This window comes from Podarcis pityusensis (assembly GCF_964106645.2).
Source record: "Podarcis pityusensis genome assembly, chromosome: 7".
Lineage (NCBI taxonomy): Eukaryota > Metazoa > Chordata > Lepidosauria > Squamata > Lacertidae > Podarcis > Podarcis pityusensis.
Window position 1 is genome coordinate 80,938,183 of NC_138031.1, and position 17,552 is coordinate 80,955,734.

General features: G+C 40.6%; 1 protein-coding gene across 1 annotated transcript; it reads left to right on the forward strand.

The window, feature by feature from the left end:
• The first annotated feature begins 779 nt into the window (after positions 1 to 779).
• On the forward strand, positions 780 to 16,615 carry LOC308481950 (sodium-dependent neutral amino acid transporter B(0)AT1-like). Its single transcript, XM_081014815.1, has 12 exons — positions 780 to 1,468; positions 4,272 to 4,412; positions 5,442 to 5,582; positions 7,840 to 8,021; positions 9,213 to 9,323; positions 10,522 to 10,634; positions 11,070 to 11,198; positions 11,875 to 12,031; positions 12,491 to 12,695; positions 14,239 to 14,398; positions 15,309 to 15,471; positions 16,104 to 16,615. The coding sequence occupies exons 1-12, from the start codon at positions 1,267 to 1,269 to the stop codon at positions 16,314 to 16,316; spliced, it is 1,917 nt and encodes a 638-aa protein (XP_080870941.1). The 5' UTR covers positions 780 to 1,266; the 3' UTR covers positions 16,317 to 16,615.
• Positions 16,616 to 17,552: the final 937 nt, after the last annotated feature.

A 17,552-nucleotide genomic window follows, 5' to 3' on the forward strand; every position in this document is an offset into this window, starting at 1 on the left:
AGTAGGATACTGTTTGCACCAATTCCTAGGTGGAATTTTAGATAATTTCCAGACTGGTTGTGGGGAATGTAATGTTCTGTTTAAATATGGGAACATCAGAAATGTGAACTGGGCCAGCACTTTTCTACTACAGTATTGTACTTAAATTGGATCTTGCTCAGCTTCTGACTGAGGAGGGATAGGGGGAAAACACAGTTCAGTTCAGTTCACAATTTAATGGGAACCGACCTAATTTGCACTTTCTGAAACAATAAATGAACCAACAGTTATCCTTTGAAATTCATACTACTTTGGATTTTGCATTGCAGTTGTCCACACAATGTGTACATTAGGGGAAATGCATGTCAATCAATACAAAAATTGATTTTCGTGATGACCTTTTAAAAAAAGCAAATTGATTCAGGAATGTGTCGAACCAAATTTAAGATTAGAAAAATGAGAAATGAAAGAGAAACCAAAATTTACAGATTCATTCATCTCTATGGCTGAGAGAGGCTGTTAGAACCCTTCAGATAGGCCAGAACTATCTGAACTATCTGAACTGCCAGCAGAGCAGTTCCCCCTGCTACTTCTAATGAAATTCAGAGCTCTGTAACATCTTAATCAAATTGAGGAATCCATCCTTTGGTTTAATTTTTTGGTACCATTTATTAAACATGTTACGGTAAGTGTCTCACAAAACTTCATTTCTAATCACCTGTAACACTTTTGCCCAAATTGATCTAAAGCCCAAATATTTTGCTTACTAAGAATAATGAAATATAAGCCTTGTAAAGGCATCGATGCAGGATGTGCAGATACTGGAAGGGGTGGGAGGTCTCAGCAAGCATGATTACTAACAGAGATTGTAGGGAGTTACAGGAACTTGGTTATGGGCTTTGATTTTCCTGGGATAATGTCCTTCACTTTATTGCAAATGATGGTTAGCAGAGGGGTGTGGCAAGGTCTATTTAAACATACTGCGTTATGTACCTTGGAGCAAATTGCCCTGTGAATTGCCATTACTTGTCTTGATCATTTTGATACCACGCAATCACTGCGCTCAGTTGGAGCTTTGGCAGATAAGGCATTAATAAGTCTCTGAGTAACCTTGGTTAATCAAATGACTTGCTGACGCTTCCTTTCTACCCCAAGTCAGCACCATCAAGTTTAGTGTCAAAGGTTCACTATAAAGAGCTGAAGCCAGCAGCCAAGGCTCCCTTTCTTCGTCCAGCCCCAGGACCAGGTACGGATTCTTGAGCAAGGACATCCAAGCACAGAGACATCATGGTAAAACTGCAGCTGCCAAACCCCAACTTGGAACTGAGAATACCTTCCCATGAGGACCTTGAAAACCTTGAGGCTACAGAGGCGGATTCAAGACCCAAATGGGATAATAAGGCACAATACATGCTCACCTGCATAGGGTTTTGTGTAGGCCTGGGCAATGTATGGCGATTCCCCTATCTCTGCCAGAGCCACGGAGGAGGTATGTCTCAGATCACGCAGATGGTGGAGGCAGACATTTATTGAGTGAAAATGCTTGAATGGAGCGGAAAATTGTAATGTTTTTCTCAATCACTATGATTTTTAATGACCAAAAAACCACGCCTAGTTTAGAGAGAACGTGCAAAGCAATCATGTACCCTATCATTTGAGGGAATTGAGAGATTTGCATATGATTGTGCTATATGGTTGCATTTATTTAGAATGAAGTTCTGTTGAGTTCAGTCAGCCGAATACCTGACTATAACATGCATGGAACTGCAGCAATAATGACAGAGGTACAATTTTCTAAACAAATGGGCATTCTCAGAAAGTTAAGAAAGGCTGACCCAAATTTCTTGTGGTTTCTCATTTGTGTCTGACTGTAAAAGGGAAACAGTCATTAACATTTTAAATACAAACATGAGCTAATTTAAAATTAGGATTAGTCAAGAAATGCTGTGCTTTGAACAACCTAGTTCCCACGGGTGGTGGTGGTGGTTTTATCATTATTATCATTATTGAATTAAGCAGCTTTTTTCATAATTCAGAGGTTTTTCTAACTTTCATGCAATTAAAATAGGTCTAAAATAGTTAACATTGCACCTACTTTGTGTTGTAGTATATTTGGGGGCAATGCTCTGAAATATAAGACTACTTGATGCAGCTAATCACTTTGTAATATTTTAGGACCTGTGCCTTTTCATGCAAGTTTGCTTTTACTGCAGAAGAAAAATTCAGAAAAATAAGATCTACCAATCCACTCACACCCCTCTAAAATTACTTGTCCCTTACCCTGAGCAAAATAACCCTACCCATGTATCAGCAACCATTGCCTACAAAATATTGTTCCAGCTACACATACAGACTTGCTCACACTGCAAAAACAAACACAATAGACAAACGACAACAGGGAAAGGGGAGATTTGTATTGTTTATTTCTTTATTATCCTGGCTTTAGCACATTCTAAAAGAGGGAGACACAGTGCCATCTGGGTAAGTCCGAGGCTTCTTGAAAACATATGTCACTGCATTCACTTGGTTAAAGTCTATATCCCACTAAATCTCTTGGTTAATATACTTACTGAATCTCCACCTTGCCAAAGTGCTGATCCACTGTGTATAATGATCTGCTTGACGTCATACAGCCAGCCAACAATCTGAGAGAGATTCAAGCTGCTTCTGACAATTTTCTTTTTTAATTTTAAAAAACAAATTCAGGGATTTCTTTTCACTCCCATTCCTCCTGTCCTGCTTTCACTGCATTTCGGGTGTGTTAATCTTTATCTCAGGAAAGTGTTTATTTACACACATTCTCACTCACTGAAGGAGGACATGCCAATTTCTAAACTTTCAATACTGTACTCAATGTGTTACATATTTGGCGTACTGATTAACATGGCAATTAAATATTAGTAAGAGAAGCTTGCATTTTGCTCAGACACACATTCCTCATTGTTATAGGAAATCCCCACCCTGCATGCTAGTTCTAGCAGGTACACATCAGCCTAAGATTGTTTTCAATGTGTGGCTGGAGTGCAGGCCTACATTATGAGATAAACTTTGCCTCCTGAACTTCAGCTGTTCAATGTAAAAAAAGTGCCACTTTCAGATTTTTCAGGTAACCACAGTGTGTGCTCCAAATTTCAACATAGAGGGTAATGTGAGAGCATCTTAACCATTTGAGAGAATTTACTTCATGTTCTGCTTTCTAAGGTAGAGATGTACAAATGTTTCAGCATTGGATTAAAACAGTTTAAAAAGCATCACTTTTCTGCACAGGGCTATTAAATGATTTATGATGATTCTGTAAGAGAATTCCCCTCTGGAGGGAAATATTCCAGTATATTCAGTTGGTGACTGAACAGAAATGCCGTATGAGATAAATGATTTTGTCAGTGCTATTCTGGATCATTTCTCTCTCTCTTTTGCTCGCTCTTTTGACATGCTGTTTTGCTTAAGAAACGACAACACGCCCAGTGAGCAATTGGCTATGGGAAAATTAGTGAATCTACTATGCATTTTGGAAAGCTGTTTACTACGCATTTGGATGCTTCACAGCCAAATTTTGCATGAAGGCTTCTGAGTAGGTTTTTTTTTTTTTTTTTGTCTATGTTTGAATACAATTTGAAACAAGATGGTAGAATGAACCTTTCAAAACTGCACTGATGTTAACCACCGATTTCAAAACCACACTGAGTTTTGGGTTTCTTGGAATTCCCAAGCAATGCTGGCTATAAAACTACAAGTACTTTTTAAAGAAAAGAGATAATTTTGATGCCCTTTTACTCCAGTCTGTCTGTCCCCCACCCCACACATGGGTTTGAGTTTTATTTTGTAACTTCTCCCTCAATGTATAGAAGTAAGACTCTCCTGAGAATACCCGAGTTTCATTTTGAAGAGGTAGTCATGTTGATAGTATATTAGAGTGTGGCGACAGATGATGCCTGAAATTCTGCAGTAGTGCACTGTTTTTACTTGCTTCCTTAGAAAACCGTGGTAAAATAGACATTATTCACAAAAGGATATGCTATAATTGCTCTTGTATCTCCTTTTCTGCATTTCCTTACCACTGCATCCTTACCACTTTATCCCAGTTGTCCTTTTGCATTTAAAGAAAAATAAAACAATCGTGAACTGCGGCTCTTTAGTTGCTGTTAGATTTCAATTCCCATCAGCCCCCGTGCCCTGGCCCATACATGGTCAATGGTCAGGGATGGGGGGAGTTGTTGTCCAGCTGTATCTGAAGGTCACAGGTTCTCCACCCTGGGTATAAAACATACTCATTTTGGATTTTACCCCTGCAGGAGCTTTTATGATCCCTTTCCTCATTTTGCTTGTCCTGGAAGGCATCCCATTGCTCCACCTTGAATTTGCCATTGGACAAAGACTTAGAAGAGGTAGTGTGGGTGTCTGGAGTGCTATCCATCCCGCCCTGAAGGGCGTAGGTAAGTTTTAATGTATTTTAATACTCAGCAACATTTTGGCATTATAAGCATACATATGCTTTCATGCAAGGTGTTTAGGTTGGAATCACCATGCCTCACTCACTCAGATTTTATTGGGGGGTTCCACACACCACTATAATCAATTTGCAACCCTCCAGTCATTTTTCTTGGAGCAGAAAGTCCCGGCTTCTTTTTTGAGAAAAAATGGAAGAGTAGTGCAATCTACATGGTCCTACTTTTCCATTTTCTTTAAGAAATGGACAGTGATTTTGTTGACGGGGGAAGAGACAAGTCTTTCAATAAAGTCCAACAAGCTGTCCTTTATCAGCTATGTGTATATTATGTATTGGTGAAAAGTAATTTGGACTTTCTTTCTTGATTTGAGACTGAAACTCAGATACACACACTGATGAGGGACCAGTCTGTGGCCTCAGATTGATTTTAACAATTAACATCATACATCCAAAGCCCTCTTATGCCACTCAAACAATCATGGAGAATTCTGGGCACTATGTTTTGTTAAGGGTGTTGGGAATTGTAGCTTTGTGAGGTCAGCACCCTTAAATATATGGAGATTTCTGCTTCCTTCTGTGGATTATTCTTAGAAAACTACAGTGGTACCTCTGGTTACGTACTTAATTCGTTCCGGAGGTCCGTTCTTAACCTGAAACTGTTCTTAACCTGAAACTGTTCTTAACCTGAAGCACCACTTTAGCTAATGGGGCCTCCCGCTGCTGCCGTGCCGCCGCCGTGCGATTTCTGTTCTCATCCTGAAGCAAAGTTCTTAACCCGAGGTACTATTTCTGGGTTAGCGGAGGGTGTAACCTGAAGCGTATGTAACCCGAGGTACCACTGTACTAGATATTTCAGTGTGGAAAGGGACAGGGATACATCTTCAAAATTTTGTTGCACCTGTTAAGGTTTGTTCTGTTGTCAGTTTCATTTCCTCATCATTGTTCCTCAAAATCATTTTTTTTTTTTTTAAATACAAAAAGGATCTATCTAAATGCTTTCTCTCTATTCCTACAGGTATAGCAGCAATGATTGTCTCCTTCTTTGTGGGCTTATACTATAATACTATTATTGCTTGGGTGATGTGGTATTTCTTCAACTCATTCCAAGAGCCACTGCCTTGGAGTGAATGCCCACTTGCTGATGAAAACAGAACAGGTACAGATTATGCTTGTAATAGTTAGCAGTCTATCATAAAGAGGCTTCTCTCTGCAAACAGCATAAGAAAATACAGTCCTTTACCAAAGATCATTTTGCATTAGGGTAACGTTTTAATCTGCTGAGCTGGAGACAACAACAATAGGAAAGCTTCCTCAAGACCATTTTGTAGCGTAAGGCTCAGGGCAGAACGTTATTTTATTTCACCTATTGCACATATGAAAACCTTGTGTAGGGGCCAGTAAATTAATTGCATTTCTCACTAGTATTCGGCTCATTGATTTCATTGGAAAGCAAATGTGTCCTACATAGTTTGGATCTAACCAATAAATACTTTCTATCACCCCACCTCCTGCCTCGTGCTGGCCATTAGGAACAAATAAAGGAACATAGGGATTTCCCCATTAGTCCATCTACCTTACCATTGTCTGCACTGTCTGGCAATGACTGTCCGTGGTTTTAGGTAGGAGTCTCTTCCGATCCTACCTGGATATGTCAGGGATTGATCGTGGGATGTTCTGTACGCAAAGCAGATGCTCTAGGTCCCTTCCCAAATGGCATCTCCCCATGGTAAGAATAACACTTTAAAAAGTCTTGAACCACCGTTCAGGCAACAATTCCTGCCTTCAGACACCATTCCCGTTCATAGTGTCACCCGAAGCAGGTTATTTCACACTGCTGCATAGCAAGGCCAGCCCTGAGCACAGCTGGTGGGTGCAGAGAAATCCCAGAAGCATCACTATTGCCCAGCAGTAAGATCTAAATGACTGTCCAAACAGAAGGGCCAAGATCCAGGAAGTTATATTAACTGAGCTATCCTGCACATTATTCTGGCATCAGAACCATTTGGAAATAAGGATGAGTTATGGTTCCAACTGCCAATGACTTTGAGGAACAGACTTTTCTTAATAATGGGTGCCCATGATCTGAAATTCTCTTCCAAGGGAGGCTTATCGGTTCGACTCACCACTGGCTTTCCTTCGGCTGTTTTGGAAGGCCTGTTGGGTAAGCTATAGTCTTAGCAGGTTGAGCCAAGTGTTGCGTCGTGAATTCTGAAAACCACTATGAGAACGGACCTTAACATTATTTTCAGGGTGTTGTAATCTTTTAGTCTGGCTTAGAAATTGCATGGCATTTTAACTGTTTTGTTGTTGTTTTGTGAACTGCCCTGGAAATGAATTATGTTTTGGCGACTCAGTAAAGTCTGACTGGTTTGAATAAATCCATGCCTGCTTTCTACCGGCAATCTAGGGTGGCAATGATTATTATACTCAATAAAAAAAGTGACCACCAATTAAAAGTAGCCAATTGGCTGAAACTATCAGTCAAACAAAGGGCTCACCCAGACTTGCTTTTGTGCTGAATTTCTAGGCATAGGTCTGCACTTTTTTTGTTGGGTCCTGCCACTTTCCCCAGGAAAGCCCACACTTTATGGCAATCCGAGGAAAACCCAAATTGCCGTTTGTTCCAATTCAGAGTTAAAGAGCAGGTTTTCCTGGGGGAAATGGCAGGGCAAAAGTTTAAAAAGCACTCAGACAGAAAAGCTCAGTTTCTACCAGGCTGGTAGAATGGAGGGTTCCTGTGTGCTGCATTTCATGCAGTTCCAATGTGTGCTTCTCTCTTTTGTTCTTGAGGGAAGAGGAGTGACTGGTCAAAGGTTGATAGGCAGAGGAGGAAGAAATAGCAACTCCACCCACCCACACCCTGTCATATTTATTTTAAATAAGTCTGCAGCTTTTTACTGATTAATTGAGTAGAAGAATTGACTCAAAACATCTCAACTGCATAAAGAGGCACCCCAGTTGGGTATGAATTTCACAAGCCACTCTCGGTGTCCTTGCAAAGGTCAGGTGCTTTCTTGCCAATGTTTAAAAAAAACTAAAAAAAAAAACTTGTGGCATAGGCCACTGAAAGTTCGAAATCGGGCAGTCATCGTCCTTGCTAAGTGTCAGATGCTAGGTTAAGATGTTTCCCCTCCTCCAGAAACCTTTGTTTTAATGCTTCTGTTTCCAATGTTTTAAATTTTGTACATTGTATGTTTTATTTTTACTGTAAAGTGCTCTGAGACAAGCAATGGAAAGCAGGGTATAGATTCTTTAAATGAAACAAATCTGTAAAAGTTATTGTGCACGCTCATTTGAAATTAATGGGAGATGTGCAAGAGTGCACTGTGGTTTTTCATTATAATGGAGCTTGCACAGAAAAGCTTCCCACTGGATTGTAGCATTGCTTAATAGGACTGTTTCTTTGGTTTCAGGTTACGTGTACGAATGTGCAAAGAGCTCTTCTGTTGATTATTTTTGGTACAGGAAGACATTAAATGTCTCCACCAATATTGACGAGACTGGAACTGTACAGTGGTGGCTGCTGTTATGTTTAGTATGTGCCTGGGGAGTGGTGTACGTGTGCACGATTAGAGGCATTGAAACAACAGGAAAGGTACTTTTGTCTTGTATGAACGAAATCAGAGCTACTTCTTATATTCTGTTTTCCAACCATTTTAGGGATTGCTGCTGCTGCTTTCCCCCAAACTGGGCTCACAGACCTGTCTGTGTGTGTGCTGATTTAAGTGGGGCTTGGGGTGTGTTTAATACCCTGGATGGTATCTTTGGGCCAGAAGGGCGCAAAACATTCTCCTTGTTGCCGGCCACTTCTTTCCCAACAGATCCTTCTCCACCCTGCCTCAGCTTTCACTTTATTATTTATTTTATTTACTTGTTGTTATTATCAGTTGTCTCAATCAATGTGCCGATCGGCTATACAGAGCCCTAATATAAAACAAAGTTTTAAAAACATGCTAAAATTTAAGCAGTTCATAATAATGATCAAGCCTAGCAACAACAACATGTATCGGCACCAGTGTACACACAAGCCCCAGAACAACCAAACACAGCACATGGGGACAAACAGAGGGATGGAAATTCCATGTTTGCCGCAACGTCTATTTTGTGGCATTGTAGGTTAGAGCAGGCCCATGTCTCAATGTGTGACCTGTAAACTCTAGAGAAATTGAAGCACATAGTGTCATCAGAGGCCGGGTTCAGATGTATTGCTGAATCAGAAAAGGCATTTGTAAATATATGCAGATACAAGCCAGATTATTGTAGTGCTTATGCAATGTGGGTTTCATGTGGTACAGCCTCAATCTGATCTGCTACCATCTAGACAGACTGAGTGATGTGGTTCCTTCCTGAGCTACATCATTCATCTGATCCACTTGGTTCTTGATTTAGATGACACCCATATAATGTGGAGTCAGACCCTGCAGAAGTAGCTCCCGTAGAACAATTATAATTTGTACACCTGCAATATTGGCAACTGATAATACATGCAAATCTTTATGGTTTTTCTCCCAGTTTCCTACTTTCCATGCCGTTTTTCATTGAAACAAATTTACCCAATGGTTTAAATTTTCCTTGGGGTTTTATGTTGTGCCATCAATGCACGTGGTGATTTACAGAGTAATGTTAAGGAGGGGGGAAGGCAGTTCTCCGCTCTGAAAGTGACAAATAAAAATTTCAACAGTGTGGGAGACAATAGAGCTGTGGATGGGAAGGAATGAAAGAAGTAAGAGTAACAAAAGAGGCGTATTCATGTTGTGCGTATTCAATTGACATATTCCTTCTCCAGGCCGTGTATGTAACATCAACACTTCCTTATGTTGTGCTTACAATTTTCCTGATCCGTGGCTTAACACTGAAAGGATCAACCAGTGGAATTGTATATCTCTTCACGCCTGATGTAAGTATTGATTAGATCCCCACCCACCACCCCAAGTAAACAGAATAACTGGAAGTTTGAAGAGAAATGAGCCATTTGCAGCATTATTTACAGTGGTGCCCCGCAAGACGAATGCATCGCAAGACGAAAAACCCACTAGACGAAAGGGTTTTCTGTTTTTCGATGCGCTTCGCAGGACGAATTTCCCTATGGGCTTGCTTCGCAAGATGAAAATGTCTTGCAAGTCTTGAGATTTTTTTCGCTCCCCCCCCTTTTTCTAAGCCGCTAAGCCGCTAATAGCCTTTTAGCCGCTAAGCCACTAAGCCTTTAATAGCCGCTAAACCGCTAATAGCGCTAAGCCGCTAATAGGGTTGCTTCGCAAGATGAAAAAACTGCTAGACGAAGAGACTCGCGGAACGGATTAATTTCGTCTTGCGAGGCACCACTGTACACTGATTATTTTCTGGATATCATTAAGCCCTCCATGATCAAAGTCATATAGACAGACAGACATGCCACTTTGCTGAGAGACAGGGGTTGCATAGTAAATGGTGATGCCCTGCCCTCTTCTACCTGTGCAGATGTGTTTAACGTGTTAGCTGAGGCTCCTGCAAATATCACCTGCTGATTCAGCAGTTTCCCAGATGACTGGTGGGGGGGGGGCAATTGTGTTCCACCTTGACACATAAAATCCTCAATCTGCCTGGCTCTTCAGTCCGAGCAACTCATCTCTTTAATCAAGAGCACGGGAGGTGCCCTATTTCAATGGAAGCATATATCATTTGCACACAGGTAGCAAATGAGGTCCAAGCATGGTTCATAGCCAGTAAGAAGATCGCAAGTAAAAGACGTAGGAAAAGCCTCTTCGTCAGACCCTGGAGGACTGCTGGCAGTCAGTGTTGACAGGAAGGATCTAGATAGACAGGGCTAAGGCAGGTTTCTGTTGGAAATCTTTTGCCTGGCTGTCCACACGCATAGCCTTCCTTGCCTTGCCTGTCCATTCTGTACCCTTCTCCTCCTATGGACAGTTCCTTTAACCTGCCTGCTGGGTTATGCACTGAATGACAGGAGTAGGATGGTCCAAGCGGTGGGATTCTCCCATACCACACTTTATATTAAATGAACAGGTTGCATGCTCAGAGTCAGCTAGGACATGCCTTTGTTCCATTTTAGCTGTAAAGTTATCCAATTTTTGAAGCTCTTTTGTTCTGTTCCTCAGGTTGCAGAATTGGCCAGCCCAACCACTTGGCTTGATGCCGGAGCTCAAGTATTCTTTTCATTTTCCCTTGCCTTTGGAGGCCTCATCTCATTCTCTAGTTATAATTCAATTCAGTAAGTTGCCATACCAAATAGAAAAAGTCAATTTTAGAAGACAATTTCACAATTGGTAGTAGTTCCTTTCTTGACAGTGACACCCCCCCAATCCTATCTCATAAGTATCTAGGAAGGCATATGTTCTTCATGAGCAAAACAAAAACAAAACAAAACACAAATGGGAAGAACAAAACAAGGTAACTCAAGATCAAGGTCTAGAAAAGTCCTTCCTTCTCCTTTCTTTCATATTGAAGACTGTGTATTACTATTTGTAGCACAATTCTTACCATGCAAGATGTAGGAAACGGAGCAACCAGGGCTCACACACATGTTTCTCCACTCCCCCCCCTGCACATTTCTACCTCACAACAAGTCCCAGAGGTACATAAGCCTGAGAGACAGTGACTGGCCCAAGATCACCCAGTGAGCTTGTTTCTGTGTTTTGGTTTCCAGTAACAACTGTGAAAAGGACGCTCTGACTATCTCTGTGATTAATGGCCTCACATCTATTTATGCAGCTACTGTCATATACTCAATCATTGGATTCAGAGCAACAGAGAGATATGACAATTGCTTTAGCCAGTAAGTCATTTTTTCCTGTTTTCCAGTTAAAGCATCCCAGATCATTGTTCTCTTCCCCCTCCCCAATATGAGTGCCAATAGCACAGACAATTATAGTTCTAGGGGTTTGGGAGATCAGTTGTCTTCTCTAATAAGCAAGCAACACAGGCAGAACTGCCAATGATGTGGGGAAACAGTGGGCATGTGGTTGCCAGAGCATTTTCTATGTACAAATAACCCTTCTTGTAGCTGGGCAAACATTAGCTATTTACAAATAGGAGAGAGCATGTAAGTTAATTTATTTTAATGTTCTGCCCTCAGCTCTCTTAACTTAGCTAACAACTTTGTCCTTGTGGCACAGGAAATATAGGATTTGGGAGGCATACCCTTCCATATTATTAAGAACTCTGCCTCTAAGGATCTGATATCTTTTTATTTAACTGATGGCTCTATTTTTATTACTGCCTGATAAAGTAGCAAAATACTTTCTATTTTCAATAGAAATTAGGAAGCAGATGGTAAAGTCAGAACTTACTTTTGACCCCTCTGTAATGTATTTGCATTCTTTTAAATGCGTTGTTCTGTGAGCATAATAAATTTATTTATTAATTCATTATCATAATGATAAAACTTAAGAAATCTGTGTGAAGAGTCATTGACTGAAGAGGCATTGACTGCTTTCCTTTTGCATTTGCAGAAATATCCTCACTCTGACAAATGCATTTGATTTACCAGAAGGTAATGTAACCCAGGAAAACTTTGAACAAATGCAAGCTTGGCTCAACACGACAGATCCAGCAACCTTTGCAACTCTTACATTTCAGACCTGTGACCTGGAATCATTCTTAAGTGATGTAAGGTGATAACATGGAAGCTAACAAGATTATAATAAAGGACTTTATATCAATAAACATGAGTCACTTCCATATTACTGATGAACCATTAATTATGATTTACCACATGTGTCCTGGACCATTGTAAGACCCAAATTATATAAACATAAATGAAAGAGAGAGATAATTTATTTACCCTCTTGGAAATTATCATAACTGATTTTAGCATATGGCTGCTGTTGCTTGAACAAAAACTTTATTCATTGTCGCTTTTGTGATGATTTTATCTGGTTCTATTCTTGTAGTCTTCCTTGGGTGCTTTGGTGGAAGAGCAGTTAGTGATAGAATGATAAATGATACAGTCCTATTGGCTTAGGAAGTTGCCTGTAGTTGGTCTAACCTGAGCGACTTAAAGTGTGTTTTAATATGATCAATAATTGTATGTCTTATTCCATCTATATCTATTGCTGTTTTCTGCAGGGTGTTGAAGGAACTGGCTTAGCATTTATTGTCTTCACTGAGGCCATCACCAAAATGCCTGCCTCGCCAATATGGTCCATCCTCTTCTTTATCATGCTGTTCTGCTTAGGTTTATCATCTATGTTTGGGAATATAGAGGGTGTTATGGTGCCACTGAACGATCTCAAAATCATACCGAAAAAATGGCCTAAGGAACTTGTTACAGGTTAGTTGAAAATGGTAGTATAATCAGGGTGTAGCAACAGAGGGATTGCAAAGTGGTCATCTGAATTCAAGTAGTATATTGCTTCTTTCAAGTTAAATGATGTAATACTTTATTTTCATTGGGTGGAATTCAGTATTGCACTAAGACAATAGTTCAATCAGAAAAAGCATTTCTGTTTGCCAGAAAGAATGCTCTTTCCCTTTCCCCCTGTTCTGTGGGGTCCTCCTGACCCTCCCCAGCAGTTTTGGGTTGGTTGCAGCTGTCATGGTGCAGAGGACGGCTGGGGAAAGTACCATTGCATCAACAGGCTTTGTTGTGTTGGCTTTTGCTAGCACAACAACTTAGTTAAATCTGACCCAGTATGAATGAAGCATGTTTTAAAGATGATGGTAAAAAGCCAGCAACTTGCTCATGAGTTTTGCCAGCAAGCCAGGCAGAGTGAAATCATTACAGCTACTCATTGGACCTGCATTTGCAGCCAAACACAGTAAAGCAACCCCTGCTGCTGAATATTGATGATGGAGGAGAGGGGAATTGATTGTGAGCATGTAGCTTTGGATAGCAGTCAGCTTTCTTGCTTATTTTTTTGCACAGCAACTCTTTTGAGATGGACCAGTCTAGCTGAGGAGTTCGAACTTTGAATTTGAGACTTCCTAAATCTATAACAATAATTGAAGGAGCCATTTCTTTTCTTTTTCCCCTTGACTTTATATCCTCCATAGAGTTCCAATAACAGAATAGCTTAGTTCACACATTGCAATCAACCATAGATTGCAACTTTTTTGGTCTGTTTCTGTCTTCCCAGCTACTGTTCAGAGGAAAGAACCCACTATTCTTGGCTTGGTGTTATGTCTGAGCCAGGGATCTTGGTTTGTTTCACTCATAGCAAGCCACAACCTGTACCCAATGTTTCTTCTTGGCTTACTGAGCATATGGAATGAAACAAATCATAGCTTTGTTGGAATGAAACAAATCATAGCTCCTGGCTTGGATGTAATACTGAAATATACTCAGAGTCGAGAGTGGATTTCATGCTCTTTATTCAGCTCATAATGGTGAGGAGGAATGAATGTCCCCCTCAAAGTATCTGCTTTATATACATTATTTACACAATGGGCTGCACATGATTGGCTAATTCCAGAATTCTCCTGTAGGTCAATCAGGTTGTGGATTCACTTCCATCTGGAGCTGGATTGGGTGGCTCCTGCAGACCAATCATACTGCTGCATTGTTCTAGGACCAATCAGACTGCTGCATTTTGGATCCTATTCAACTCAGTACATAACAAATACTATGGCAGAAATCAGCTTCTTTCCTACCAGAATGAACAGAGGGTGGGAGAGACAGTGTGTTTGCAATAAACTGTTAACTTGTTCACCATGATGTGTGAAAACTGGATCAATACATTTTCTTCATGTCTAGCTGATTTGATCCTTGAGGTGTTGCCAACGTTTCTTGTATTATAATATTTATTTAATTTTCTTAGTTAAACTTTCTGCTTCACATTTTATTTTGTTTGATCGTGTTTGCTGTTTCTTTACAGGATTGATTTGTGTGACATCTTTCTTGCTTGCCATTATTTTTGTGCTGAGATCAGGAAACTATTGGTTGGCTCTGTTTGATAATTTTGCCGGTTCAATTCCTTTGCTGATAATTGCTTTCTTTGAGATGTTTTCCGTTGTCTACATATACGGGATAGACAGGTAAGATGTGAAACCTTCTCAAATAGAAAGTGTCTCTGGATTCCTATCAGCCAGAAATTCTGTAGCTAGATTTGTGCAAGCCACTTATTCTCCCACCCGCCTCTCAAAAGTACAAGGAAAATAATTTTATTTGTTTAACAAAAATTATATACTGCTTGATTGTAATAAAATCTCTAAATGATTTATAAGCCCACCTTACTGGACTGTTTTAAGGATTACAGATCTGCCCTGCCCCATGGTTCTCTTTGCCCTCCACCAAACACCCATCAAGTGTAACAAAAAAGATATTTACATTTCCCTGTTTCCCAGCCAATTTAATCACACCCTTTTGTCTTCATCTGGGTTTGTTATTTCTGGAATGGCTACCTGTCTGGCATTCAGGTATCAGGATGCCAGGAATTAATACTCAGGCAGAGGGGCTGCTGAGTAGCTGAGCTCATGTCTATATGAATTTCTGAAGTTTTCCCAGTGAGCCAGTACATAGATACATTTATCAGTGAATTGTTACATTTGGTATTGTGCAGCAAAGGCCATTCGAATAGATAGGAAGAAACTGTGATGGGGTGTTTTGTGGGGACAAATCACAAAAGTCACAAAAGCAATTGTGCTGGTTTTGGTAGTGGGCTGCATGTGCATGATATCTGCTGGAGGGGCAACCCTCCCAACCTATACATAAATTCATGCAACAGTTTGTCTACACTTGATAACCAGCTTCTGAATGTGAGAGCTGATTCCATTACAAGATATAACGTTTTAGGCAATGCAATGGAAGTTCTGTCAGTTCTGACGTATCTGTAATGCCCTCTTTCCTTATGGCAGTTACCAAGTAATGAATATGCATGTGTGAGTTGGCCCTTAATCTGTCCAAAGCAGCTTGGTTTCTCTAAACTTCCTTTCTCTTTATTATCAGATTTAATGATGATATTAAGTTCATGATTGGACACAAACCCAATATATTCTGGCAGGCCACCTGGAGATTTATCAGTCCTCTTATCATGTTGGTTATCTTCCTTTTTTACTTTGTGGTGAAAGTGGGAGAAGAATTACGATACAATGTCTGGGATCCCGAATACGTAAGTACACATGTTCAAAGAAGCACACCCCAAGTTATTTTATGGGTTTCTCTTCACTCACGCTGTGCTCAGCATGCCTTTGATTGCCCAATCCACAGTTTGCTACCCTTCCCACACCCCCACAAGGACTATTTGCTGAATATCTTGTTGGGGCAGATGAAGAAGAACAATTTGTTTCCCCCTTAGGGAAAATAAATTACCTGCTCTAAATTGGCTACAAATTGAAATTAAATGATTGATCACAATCCCTGTTAAGGCATGCCTGCATTGAATGGGACTTCAGACTGGATATAGACACATTAAAAAAAAGCTTGTAAATTTTCTTGTAAACATAATGTGAAATCACATTGGCGAAAGAACTCCACAGCGCTGTCTGGTGTCACAGTGTTTTAATACACTTTTTCTTTACTAATGTAGCTGAGTTCTCAGTTCCCTTTAGCGGTGCTGGGTATACCAATTTGGCCTTTGCAAAAGCAAAAATATAAGTTTCTGGCACTGCTCTTCCTGCACTCCAAGGAGCCTAGCTTAAATGCAGTTCAGGGGGGATGGGTAGATGGATGCCTTTAGGTTTCCATCTTTTCTGCACCATCACCACCTACAACTATCTGAAAGGTGTGTCGTCTTTTCCCCAGGACCTGTTTCCCAAATCAATGCCGATGAAATATCCTGACTGGGTTTATGCTATCATCGTAGTCCTTGCAGGAATACCAAGCCTGTTTATCCCTGGGTTTGCTATCTACAAAGGCATCCAAAGTTTATGCAAGAGGAGAAATCCTGGACGGCAGGATCTGATCAGTGCCGTATCAGAAGCATCAATAAATGGAGAACTGAAGAACAAAGTGTAATTAACTCGCCTTCCTGAGGTGTTACAGGAAGACTTTTCAGTGAGAGATGGTGCAACACTGATGTCTCCCTCTCCTGAGTTCAGGATTAGAGCTGTTAAAAGGTTAGCGGGTCCCAGAGTCTAAATGAGACTAATGCACTTTGAGTGACTCTCCTTACCAGTTGTGCTGGATTAGCAGGTGGTTAATACAGATGTCTCTTTTATCCAAACATGCACCTGTAATGCTTTGTTTCCTATCTTATGTGTGCCACCATGTTGGACAAATAATGTATTATTAAACAAAATGCTATTCGAGTGAAATATGCATCGTTTTGGTTCTTCTTTTTTACCGCTTGTTTCGATTCTGTGTTGAGCTATTTCAATTGTTTTTGTTTGATTTGCTCATTGCAAACAGCTGAAAGTCTGTAAATTTTGATAATAAACCTGATTTGCAATGGGAGTTGAATAATTTCAGTTGCAACTGTATGTTGAACTGAATGCTGAAAATGACAGACATTTGTATGAATGACTCAGCTTGTCACCTGTTCTGCTATTTTGAAGTTATACAGGGAGGTGGCAGTGGGATGTCATAGCTCAGTAGCAGAACCCATGCTTTGCATCCCAGATTCAATCTCTAGTTTAAAAGATCAGGTGGCAGGATAATGGGAAAGACATCTAGTCACTGCTAGTCAGAGTAGACAATAATGTACTAGATGAGCCAATATTAGCAGCACACAGCAATTTTATCAGTTCTTGGCAGAGCTCTTAAAATGACAGGACTTAGATGTGCTTTCTCTAATTACACAGAAAGAAATGTTGGAGCTGGAAATGTTTGCTAGTTTTCTTTTAAGGTTCAATCTCTGTCTTCCTTAAGTCTTCTATCTTTTACTGCAAAGCCAAATGTAGAATGGGAGAGGCAAGACAAGAAAAGAGGAAGCATAAGGAAAGTAATGCACTCTCTCCAGATTAGTTTCATTCATTACAATTTGCTTAAAGGCATTTTGTCTCCTATAAGCAGATGGAGACAAAGGGTGTTAAGCAATTGTAGCTTGGGTGGGGCGGGGCCAGGGGGGCACAGTTTGCAGGATTTGGGGGAAGTCATGTGCTTTACATGTACTTAATCCAGGGGTTGGCAAGGTTTACCTCGCCTGGGCTGGTTCACTCCAGCAGAGATCCTTCCATGGGCCGGATCGCGTGCGTGTGTAGGCGCGCGTGCCCACGATTTCTGGTGTCTGCACAGATGCGATTTCCGGCACCA

Bases quoted from the DNA above. Each gene is read 5' to 3' on its own strand.
- LOC308481950 (XM_081014815.1), top strand. From the start codon at position 1,267: ATGGTAAAACTGCAGCTGCCAAACCCCAACTTGGAACTGAGAATACCT. The intron at 1,469-4,271 runs GTATGTCTCAGA...TTACCCCTGCAG, and splicing joins CTGCCAGAGCCACGGAGGAG to GAGCTTTTATGATCCCTTTC. The intron at 12,696-14,238 runs GTTAGTTGAAAA...GTTTCTTTACAG, and splicing joins GCCTAAGGAACTTGTTACAG to GATTGATTTGTGTGACATCT.